The sequence below is a fragment of the Cinclus cinclus genome, unplaced genomic scaffold (genome assembly GCF_963662255.1).
Source record: "Cinclus cinclus unplaced genomic scaffold, bCinCin1.1 SCAFFOLD_83, whole genome shotgun sequence".
In the NCBI taxonomy this organism is placed as follows: domain Eukaryota; kingdom Metazoa; phylum Chordata; class Aves; order Passeriformes; family Cinclidae; genus Cinclus; species Cinclus cinclus.
This window is the reverse complement of record NW_026912186.1, coordinates 415,437-426,608: the sequence shown is the minus strand read 5'-3', so window position 1 is coordinate 426,608 and position 11,172 is coordinate 415,437. Positions and strand designations below refer to the sequence as shown.

At 45.8% G+C, this 11,172-nt stretch overlaps 1 protein-coding gene across 5 annotated transcripts; it reads left to right on the top strand.

The window, feature by feature from the left end:
• The first annotated feature begins 141 nt into the window (after window positions 1–141).
• Window positions 142–10,060, top strand: LOC134057556 (porphobilinogen deaminase-like). Of its 5 annotated transcripts, none has more exons than XM_062514515.1 (13): window positions 142–303; window positions 1,824–1,896; window positions 2,556–2,605; window positions 2,705–2,760; window positions 3,842–3,919; window positions 4,233–4,310; window positions 5,658–5,733; window positions 6,425–6,538; window positions 7,049–7,078; window positions 7,973–8,092; window positions 8,328–8,381; window positions 9,010–9,096; window positions 9,314–10,060. In XM_062514515.1, exons 1-13 carry the CDS (start codon window positions 169–171, stop codon window positions 9,485–9,487), a joined length of 1,125 nt encoding a protein of 374 aa, XP_062370499.1. In that variant the 5' UTR covers window positions 142–168; the 3' UTR covers window positions 9,488–10,060. The 5 variants fall into 5 exon arrangements, with proteins under 5 accessions (XP_062370499.1, XP_062370498.1, XP_062370500.1 ...); XM_062514514.1 differs by having other exon boundaries at window positions 7,049–7,087; XM_062514516.1 differs by lacking the exon at window positions 7,049–7,078.
• The last annotated feature ends 1,112 nt before the right edge of the window (window positions 10,061–11,172 follow it).

Here is an 11,172-nt window from a genome sequence, read left to right as displayed (position 1 = left end):
GGTGCCGTGCCCGGCCCTCAGTGCGGCCCCGGAGGTCCGGGAAGTGGCGGGAGGGGAGGGGGCGGGGCTTCCTCGGCACCGCCCGCCGGGGGTGATCACGTGGTCAGCGCGGCGGGGGGGGGAGGCTGCCGGTCACGTGGTGGGCGCGGGCTGGGCGGGCCGGCGGTCATGGCGGAGCCGGCGGCGGCTGCTGCGGGCCTGGGCCGAGCCGAGCCCGGCGGCGCGGGCGCCGACCCGTTGCTGCCGCAGGGAGAGAACGGGGTGGATGGCAGAGCGATTCGCGTGGGCACCCGCCGGAGCCAGGTAGGCAGCGGCGGGGCCGGGGTGTGGAGAATGCTCCCGCCCGGGCACTCGGTTCGTCCCGGGCAGCGCGGGGTCTGCGTGCTCTCGGGCCTGAGGAACGGCCCGAACTTCCTGAGTTGGCGCGCTTGGACTCCTGCCGTGGAACTCCGGGAAGAAATTTGGAAAGCCCTTCCTTCGGAAGCCGGGGAACGGTCAGCTCTGTTGGCGCTGCCGCGGTGCGGGGCCCTCTGGGGCTGTGCGGCTCTCGTAGGGAAAACCCCGGTGAGGGGTGATTGCAGCCCGCTCCCAGGCCGGGGAAGGGACATACCCAGAGATAGAGGAGGTATCTCTTGCCGGCGGGCTACAGCAGGGAGGAGCAGCCTCACAAAGGGAGATAAGCGCCCCTGAGCCTTTGCCCTGAGATAATCTCGTTCTTTTTGGTAGCACGTTCTAGGAAGAATTCGGTGCTGTCACCAAAGGCATTTTATGTAGGCATCAGGACGAGGGAGATAGCCGTGCATATGTGTTGTCTCGTGTGATAGCCTGAGGCTTTGGGGCACTTTACAAAGGGAGGCAGCTGCATACATTCATTGTACTTGTAGGGAACCGCTGTCCTGGAACTACCTTAATTACCAAAGGATCCTGAGCCCTTCGGTCGGAGAAAAGCTGAAACTCTTCTTTAGTAGCTTGAGTCTTCTGCTGCTTTCATGTGCAGAAAGATGATACACTAGTGATTGTATTTTACTTGCTTCTGATTTTCTTATGCAATAGAATGTTCATGCAGTTTGCTACTTTGAGATTTGTTTCTTGGTGTACTCAGTGATGTAAGCTGTTACTTTTATATGTGTGTGTTTGTAGAACCTCTAACTAGATCTTTGTTCTCACAGAGGATGAGTAACTTGTATTTAACAGTAACTGGAATTTTCTGCCAGCTCAGAGAAATAGTACTGGCTTCTCCCAAAGCTTCCAGTGTTGGTACAATTTGTTCTCTTAGAGAAAGCAGGAGCCTTCACCCCTAACCTTAACCCTAGCTCAGTGTGCAATATGACTTGTTCTTTCATCACTGAGCAATAGAATAATGGTTTTGCTTATTTTTCTGCCCACTTGCTGATTAGCAGTCATCATTCAGTGTTTGTGTTCCACGTACATGAAACCAGAAAGTATGAGAATCATGATCTGTAGGCTTCTGTTACTGCTGTTACTACTTCTGTAGTTACTGTCCCTAACTCTATAAATTTATTTCAATGTTTCATCAGTGGTTGCATCACTGCAGTGCATCTCCGGACATGAGGAGATGTAGCTCTTTAATCAATAAAAGAAGTTCTTCAGTGACATCCTCTGGTCGTGATAGGAGTTCCCGCACTTCAAAGAAATTGTATCTACGAGTGATATTACTTGAGGCAACCTATTTCTAATGCTTTTGATTTGGAAAGCACATACTGGTCATGCGTGCCTGGCTGTGGAAGAATGGCAAAGTCTCCTTAGCTACTACATGGACAATATGCTCTTTCTTTAGGACTTTGTTTTCTGCTTCCTTGTAGCTGGCCCGGATTCAGACTGACAGTGTAGTTATGATGCTCCGTGAGCTATACCCTGACCTCTGCTTTGAGATTGGTAAGTTTTATTTGGCTGTTGCCCTGGGGTAGATGGCAGCAGGAGCCAGCAGGTTATCTTTGTGTGCAAGAGATGTGTGTAGAGTCAGGAGGAGGAGGTCTAAGTTTATCTGAGAATGTTGTCTGAATTCAGTTCAGTTGTGTGGCTGAGCAACTGCTCCTTCTAGGGGAAATAGATGGATTTCATAAGCTCTTGATGATTTAAGTGCTGAGTATGTGATGGATATTGTGGTGTGTTGCTCCATTTGCAAACTTGGTATTGTGGCTGCGCCCCTCTGAGCATTAGGGGCATTTTCTGGTCTGGGGCTCAAGGCTTTCAACAGGAATAATGGGAGCTCAGCCTTGCACTGAAGAGAACTGCTTTATATGATGTGTTCACTGGCACTCTAGAGACAGACTGTGGCAGCTTCCATTGGGTCATCTCTTCCTCAAACCTGCTCTCTTCCAGCTTGCTTTAATTTTTGAGGACAATGAAAGAAATCTCAAATTCACTTTTCTTGAGTGCAGTGTATTTCTAGAAGTGAGCTGCCCTTGTATTGAGCTTGAATCATTGTTCACCCAGTAGTGTGTGACTGCTCATGGCATTTTGATAGATATTTTCGGCCTAAGCCCAGTGCTTTTGTCAAGCCTCATATTTTACCTGTACTGTTTTCTGAGCAGTGGCCATGTCAACAACTGGGGACAAGATCTTGGATACAGCACTTTCCAAGGTAAAGGATCTGTTCTTCCTTTATTCAAAAACTAATTGTATTTATGTTATTATTGGTTGATGCTTATTTTGTGATTCATGTTCTTCCATTTATGTGTAGATTGGAGAGAAGAGCCTCTTCACCAAAGAGTTGGAAACTGCACTTGAAAGAAATGAGTAAGAGCTTACTGTTTTGTTTTTCTCCTTGGCATTCAGTGCTCTTTGGACATATTTAGCTTGCAGCATAAGTGATCTACTTTCCTTCAGTCCTGGTACCTCTCAGGCTAGGAAAAGTAATAGTTTGATAAGTCCCTGTCTTTTTTTCCACCTTTTTTTTCTCTCTACCCTGGGCTTAGGCCATGTATTTTGAAGTGCAGTTGTTGTGTCACCTGGTCTGCCCCAGTTAGTTTTTTTTTTTTTCTGTTATTTGTGTATTACATGCTGTAATATATAGAGAGGATGTGATCTCATATGATTTCCACTTATGAATATTTTTTAAAATTCTTTGCTTGTAGTTGGTAATGTATTGCAAAACAGATTTAGTGTTATGCAATCTGAATGTGCAGGAGAATTTGGCATGGGCAAATTGTGCTGTGTTCTATGCAACTTCTCTGCACAAAAAACCTTGCTTTAGGTCCCTGAGCAGAGAGATATTAGTGTTGATTTCGTGGGTTTGAGGTGCTGGGGGATTTTTGTTATTATTTAATCTCTTTCTTTTCAGTACTCTGAGGAGGATTTCCATAGTGCCTTAGTTAAAGTATGTTTGAAAACAAAGGTATTCTTCTGCATCTCTGCCACATAGTTACATCATAGTGCATTTTTAGTGAAGTTGGTGGATATATTTTGGAGACTCAAGTGTTTACAATTATGCTCTGTTCCTGTGTGACAAAGCAGGTAGCCTGTAGTTTGGCTTGCTGTTACTTAAAGTTTGAAGTACAATACCAACCCTCATACTGATGCATTTTGGTACAGTGAATCTCTCTGTGTGAACATCTCCAGCATCTTCCCCTCATTCAATCTGATTAATTATTAAGTGTCTTTCATCACTGGGTGAGGGGAAAAGAGACGCAGAAAGGTGAAGTAGCTTTTTGGGACTAACACAAAAAGTTTGTAGTAATCCTGGCTACAGAATCCTGAAATTCTTCTCCAGTTTAATTCCAGAGTGCATTCAAACTTTTCTGTGGGTGACCTGCAGGCCTCTGGTAGATCCACATGAGCTTCACCATCTGTTCTCTGACTACTATCCTCTAATTTTTAGAGTTGACCTTGTGGTTCACTCCCTGAAGGACCTGCCAACTTGTCTTCCTCCCGGCTTTACAATTGGTGCTGTCTGCAAGTAAGTGTGGATATGAGGCTTGATTCTCTGAGGGTCTTGCATTTTGTAGTGTTGGTAAGGGACAGCAAAGGCAGCGTAGGTCCTTGCAGGTATTCAAAGTTTCCTGTGACTAATCTCCAAAATAGTGGAAGCTCTAGTGGAACACTGGTGTTCCATAGCTAGCAGGTGTGCTGGAAATTCTTGCTCGTACAGTGATGATGGAGTATTTTAGAGCCAGAGGCAGTTCTTGCAGGAAATGATAGCAGAACTGTTGATCTTAGCAGCCATGCCTTAAATGATGTGTCAGGCATTCTGCACTTGCATTATTTTGCAGAAGGGAAAACCCACTTGATGCTGTTGTCTTTCATCCTAAAAACTGCGGGAAAACACTGAGCCTCCTTCCTGAGAAGAGGTGAGTGGGAGAAGAAGGGGAAGGCAGGTGTAAAAACAGAAGGGGTCAGTTGGCTTGTATTTTCCATTGGCAAGTCATTCAGCTCACTGCTTTATCCTGTAGTGGTTTTGAGCTGCCTTTTGTGAGCATTCCACAGACATTAATCTGAATCCACTTGCTGGATAAAGTAATGCTGTCTCACGAGAGTGCTGCATGGTGAGTGAGGTTCATCTCTCAAGGCACCCTTGGGTGGCAATACTTTCTCAAGTTAGAGCCTTTCTTGCCACGATACCTCGAGCTCCTTGGTATTCTGCCTGCTGGTGGGGAATGCACACAATGCAGATGGGGTGTCTGGTGCAGCTTTCATGAACTTGAATTATGCTTCTGTTCTCACTCAGCCAATTCTGATTTTTTTCTTTGTTTTTTTGGCATCAGTTTCTTGTGGTTTCTCCATTTTAATAACCTGTCTTTCTATAGAAGTTATTGGAATCTTTTGTCTGAGACAGAGGAGTGAAATTACTCAGATCAAGGTAGCTATTAGATTTTTTTTTTTTTAATATGTAAAGTGAAAGAAATAAACTAGCTGTGACACAAAGATTTGTGATTCTGTGCATAGCAGGAAAATCACATCTGGTTTAGGTTTCAGGTTACCAAAAGGAGGAAGCAGAAGGGCCCATACTGATTTTTTCAGTCTCATGACCAGTGCCAGGACTCAAGGAAAATTTATGAAACTGAATCAGGGAAGGTTTAGGTTGGATATCAGGAAAAGGTTCAGCACTAGAACGGGCTTCTGAGGGAAGTGTGCACAGCACCAAGCCTGACAGAGCTCAAGGAGTATTTGGATAACACTCTCAGGCACATGGTGTGCTTCTTGGGTTGTCCTGCACAGGGCTAGGAGTTGGAAGTCAGTGATGCTGATGGTTCCCTTCCAAACCAGCAATAATATGCAGTAAGCATATAGTCTGCTTACTGCAGTTCTTTGATGAAATTCCTCCATTTTAGTCATTTCCTCACTTAGTTGTTTGGCTTTGTCTGGTTCATTTTGGAGCAGCAGAATTTTTTTCTGTGAAAAATGTTGTCTTTCAATAAGGTTTCATCAGTCCTTGACAGTGGCTAGGATCTGCTCATCAGAAGCATATCCTGTAAAATGGCTGCTGGGCAGTGACTTCAGACGTGCTTTATGCTAAACTTGACAGAGTGGTTTTCTTTCTCCTGAGGAGATACAAATAACTGACTGATTTTTTGATCTTCATATCAACTGAAAAAAAAAAGCAAAACATTTGTTTCATTGAAAATTCTGTCATATATTGGGCTAGAGGTAGTTGTTAGGAGTGTTCTGGATTTCAGTGATTATATTTTTCCCTGCAGTGTGATTGGAACCAGTTCACTTCGGAGAGCAGCTCAGCTCAAGAAGAAGTTCCCTCATTTGGAATTCAGGGATATTGTATCCTTTCCTGGCAAGCTATAGGAGCTGGGTAAAGCTGCAAAAAGGAAAGTACAACTTCATGTAAAATCTAAAGTCGAGGCTGATTTGTGCCACCTGACTTACAAGAACCATCTGCTTCCTCAAAAGCTGTTCTCTGCTACGCTGTTCTGAGGGGGAGGTAGCACTGTAGCCATCCTGTCCTCTGCTTTCTCATGAGGCTGTGAAGAAGCAGCCAGCCTTGATCTAGCTGGAGGTTCAGCATACAGATGAATTGTATGTTTTGCAGTGTTTGAAAAACTGCATGACAGAGCTTCCCATGTGTTTGTCACAGGCGTGACCAAGTGTTGCTGGGTTTCCAGTAACCCTGGATGTGCTTTGGACCACTAGTTCCAATGTGGGTGGCTGACCTACTGAGAAAAGGCATTGTTGCTTCAGTCCTAGGAGTAGAGTTCTTTGCAGTGCAGCAGGGGTTGGGTGCTAATAGTGCACTTCAATGGTGTGCATATCTTGGTAGACTCAGCGCTTGAATTAATATTCCATAATACTTGGCAAAATTCTATTTTAAGAAACAATTATACATATTTGACACTTCTTTCAGGATAGTACTGACATTCTCATTTGGAGACTGTTGGATTCTGTACAGTCTGTAAAGACTCAAGTGGTTGTGGGACTGTTTGCTGTTTCTATGCTTGCTTAATCACTTCTACAGAGAGGAAACTTAAATACCCGTTTAAAGAAGCTAGATGAGAAGGAAGACTTCAGTGCCATCATCCTGGCTGCTGCTGGGCTGAAGAGAATGGGCTGGGAAAATCGCATTGGGCAGGTGAGGCGCAGCAAAGCAGAAAATACCCTTCTCTGCTGAACTATCCAACTGAGTGGCTTTCAGACCTTGTGGTTGTCCTAAGATAAGCATGCAATCTCCTGACTACATTGCCATGCTAGCTTTGATTTGAGGCACTTCAGGAAGGAGTGGTTGGGTTTTCTGGTTGACTGTCTTTTTCTTCATATAGAAGTTTTTCTGTTCAGCTTTCCATGGTTCAGTAACAGTTTGTAACCTGATGGTCTCCTAGCACTTCGCAGCACTTGTGTCTAGCAATGCAACAGTATGCAAGGCTGAGATTTTAGTGATTAGCTGATTCACAAAGTGTTACACTCCAGTTGATGGAAAGTGCATTATCTCACTTTTGTGATAGAAACACTGAGGCGTGGGAAGGGAGAGGTGATATTTGTTCTGACATGAAGGCATTTGGTATTAGAGACAGGAATCTGGCTCTTGTTTCCTATATTGCGAACAGTGCAACTTGAGTTAACTCTTGAATTTACTTTCTTCCAGCTCCTAGGCCCTGAAGATTGTCTATATGCTGTTGGACAGGTACTTTACAATTTTATTCCTTAAGCCATGCTTAAATGGCACTGAAAGCCAGCAGCAATATGATATATCTGAGTAGTTAACTGTGCTGAAGAATTCTCATGTCTTGGTTACCAGAAAAGTACTTTGATCTGTTCTGTTGGCTGTTACACTATTTTAAGCACAGCTCGTTTGAAGAATGGGAATCTGGTCTCCTACCCAGTGTGTTAGGGGCTGATTCCTATCAGTAGTAGAAAAACGGTAAATAGGAAAGGTAATCCATGAACAGCTACAGTGAAGCAACACAGCAAATATGGGGCAGATTCTGGCAGAGTCAGTATTATGCTCCACCAGGATGTGCAAACTCACTGCAGTGTCTTTGCTCTGTGATGCTCCCTCCTTTGTGCATGGTGTCCTGACTCCTGCAGGGGTGGAGCTGAAACATCTGTCTTGGAGCACATTGTCAGTGCTCCTGTTTTTAGGTGGGCAGACTGTTCCATTCCATGCTGGCTGCATGGCTGAGCTTACACAGGATTGCCCTGCTAGTATCAAACTTGCTGAACCAGAGCTGGTGATCTATTAGTGGTTGTGAGTGACGAATCTGCGCATTCAGTCTGAAAAAGTGATTTTGATCATATATTTGTCAAGTACTGTGCAGAGTTCTAGAATGGTTTGAGGTGGCAGCATGATCACTTGGCTGAATAAATCCTCATCTTCTGTTTATAGCAGCTACTGTAGGACAGCCCTGCAGCCAGTGGAGTTTATTGTAATTAATTTCTGTGAACATTACTCTCTTAAGTGAAAAGGGTCTGGAGCCTCCGAGTTCTGTTTCATGATCAATGCTGAGTACACATGCAGATGCATGAAGTTGAAGAACTATTATATTTTGTTGTGTGTTTCTTCTTCTAGGGTGCCTTAGCAGTGGAAGTTCGTGCCAAAGACCAAGAGATACTGAATATGGTATCTGCCCTGCATGATGCAGACACTGTGTTGTGCTGCATTGCTGAGAGAGCCTTTATGAAGCGTTTGGTAGGTCTGGCACCCTTGCTCTGCCTGCAGCAGTTAAATACTGATCTGCTAGTTGACTTGATGCCATAGTATGGGAAATCTGTTACACTTCTCTAAAACTGCAAAGGAGAGTACTTCTGAATCGAAAAGGGCCAGAAGAGTGATGGGCAGGGTTGTGTGTAGCCTAAACTTTTCAGAGGCCTCTGCTTTGAATGTGTTGAGTAGGAGCCTCAGTGTCAGCTGCTTTGTGTTTTAGGAGGGTGGATGTAGCATCCCTGTTGCTGTCAACACCCTGCTGAAGGATGGCCAGGTGAGGAGTACTTTGTATTTTTCATGGATTATTTCTGAAAACCTATTCCAAGTGTGTGCATGTTTCTGTATCTTTTCCTGAAGCTAATTTTAGCAGGTATCTTTATAACCAGTTAGGGCAGATAGCCTCCTGACGTGACCCTCCTTGTCCAAAGCAGGAGTACAATGGGTCTGGCTACTGAAGCTGTCTTTCAGAAAATTCCCTTATATACTAGATTTCCCCATCTACCCCTGGTGCTTATTTCATGTTGTCCTGAGATCTGAAAGTATTGCTTCTGACCCTACCAAACCTGTTCTTTGACAGTGGAATGTGATTAAGGATGTGGAAAACTAGAAAAAAACTTCAGCTTTTTCCTTCAGAAGTCACATCTTCCCTAACAGGGATTACTTTTTTATACTTGTATTGTACTGTTATGTAACCACCTTGTAAGGGGTTAGTTGCACCACCTAGTTAGTGGCTTGTCTTCATTTTCTTCTTCCTTCACTCAGGGTCAGGGTTACTCATGCTGATCCCACTGCATGACAAAAGTCTTTCCCTCCAGACTCAGCCTTGTATATTGGGTGGGTTTTTTCAAAGAGGGGGTACTTGGCTGCTTGTTTGTTTGTTAATGTGGTATATTTTTTTCAAGTTGTATTTGACAGGAGCGGTCTACAGCTTGGATGGATCTGATAGCCTGAAGGAGACCATGCAGACCAGTGTTAGTTATCCCCACCAGGTATGTGAACTGTGGTGACTTCAAAATTCAAACCTGAAGCTAAATGACCAAAATGAAGCCTTCAGCAATAGATTATATTTGGTCTGGTTTCTTGTAAGCTATAACAGCACAGTGTTCTTGAGGCTCCTCAGACTAGAGTCTAACCTGTTTCATGGGTGTCTTAATTCTTTGGCCACTGTTTTCCTGCTGACTTACTTTGAGGTGTTTATATTTGCAGAATGAAGATGGACCGAATGATGATGTGCAACATGTTGGCATCACGGCCAAGAATGTACCTGGTCAGGCCCAGGAAGCTGCAGAGAACCTGGGTGTTGAACTAGCTAGTTTACTTCTGAGCAAGGGAGCAAAGCATATCCTTAGTGTGGCAAGGCAGCTCAATGATACCCGCTGAACCTGGGGTGTAGCCAGCAGGAGTGGTACAACTGTAACTACAAGTCTTTGCAGCTACACCATGATCCTTTGGAGGGATTTATTTCAACATTCACACCAGTCTAAACTGATGCTTGGATGTAAAAAGCCTCAAATATGAAGTTAACTAACTTGAGTAGTTTCTGCTCTTCAGAGATTTCATCCCTCTCTGCATTTCTCTAAATTGTTGATTGTCTCTCGGAATTTTTGTAGCTAGGTGTGGAGACTGGCAGGCCTGCTGTGGCTTTAGCCACACCTCTACCCTGGAGAGATGTTCCTTGAATCAGTTGTGACTTGTTTATCTCAGTCCTTCTGGAGAGATGCCCCTTGGGTGGGCACATCCTGCCTTATCATGGTGAGCTATCCCAAAGGCTTCAGTGATCCCACTATGCCTTAGTACCCACGGTAATCCTTTGTAGCCCATTGGTCTTTCACCCTTTGGTACCACCCTTGCTTTCCCCCATAAAAACCCCAGCTTTTCCCCAAGTTCTTGAGGGAGCTGTCGTTCCTGGGCCCCTTCACAGAGCTGCTGGATAATAAAGGAACCTTTGTGGAATTTGCCATATAATGCTTCTGTCTCACTGTCCCCGAGTCGGCCTGGGACAGCCTCGCAAGCAGAGCTGAAGTCACTGAGAGCTGATGGCTTGTGGCCACAGGCTGTTCTGGGTCAGAGCAACAGACCCACAGGGAAGGTGGTATCCTTATGATATTCTTGTGGTATCGTGCCATGTTGCCAGCAGGTCCTCGAGCATGGCCGCCAGGTACTCGGCCGCAGCAGGTCCCAGAGCGCCCCTGCTCTGCAGCTGCTGAACGCACCCTGCCGGGCGAGACCTGGCCTTAGCTGCGCTCTTTCATGAGCAGACACAGAGTCCCCCTTCGCTGTTACACGTTAGGGCCTGGAGCTAGGGCACTGGGGAGTTTTACACCCTCCCGCCGAGCACGGCCCTGCTCACCGACCAGCGCCACCGCCCTTGGTTTTGGAAGCAGCTCCTGGGTGATCGGTGCCCTGTGTGATACCTTGAATGCGATGCCTTGAGTGTGTCGGCGGCAGGGTCAGTCCGGCAGTCAGCGAGTGAGGCACCAAATCTAAACCGTGCTGGCCCGCCCGCCCCACAAAGCCCTTCGTGCCACCGGCACAGGTACGCGGTGCTTTTTGAGGGGTGCAGTCAGTCCCTGGGCCTGGTCCCTGGTCTGAGCCGGGCTTCCACACACAGTGAGGTAGAGGGGCTCCCGGGATGCCTACAGACTGAGAGGTACCCCTGTCTGTAAGGCCATTTGCCTCAGGATCCCACGTGGGGGAAAGAGCACTTAGGGATGTGAAAAAACCTACCATGAGATCTTTTTTAGAGGCTTGTGGGAATGTGTGGGATATATTACGGGTTTATAATATTGGTATATTAAGAGAAGCACCAGAGGGAGGAGTCAAACTGGACTAGGAGGAAAAAAACGGGAAGTAATGTTTTAAAATGTTGCCGATTAGTAAGAATTCACTCTGCAGTCTGTGCTGTTGTACTTAAGCCAACCTGTATGTTTTCTTTCCCAGAGTGAGCGGACTGTCTGCCCTGCGTGCCTATGTACATCTGGAGGTCTAAGTGCTAGCAACTGGCATTAGGACACAGATCAGAGCAGCCAGTGTTTTCAGCAGACTGAAGACCTGAGCACACGCAG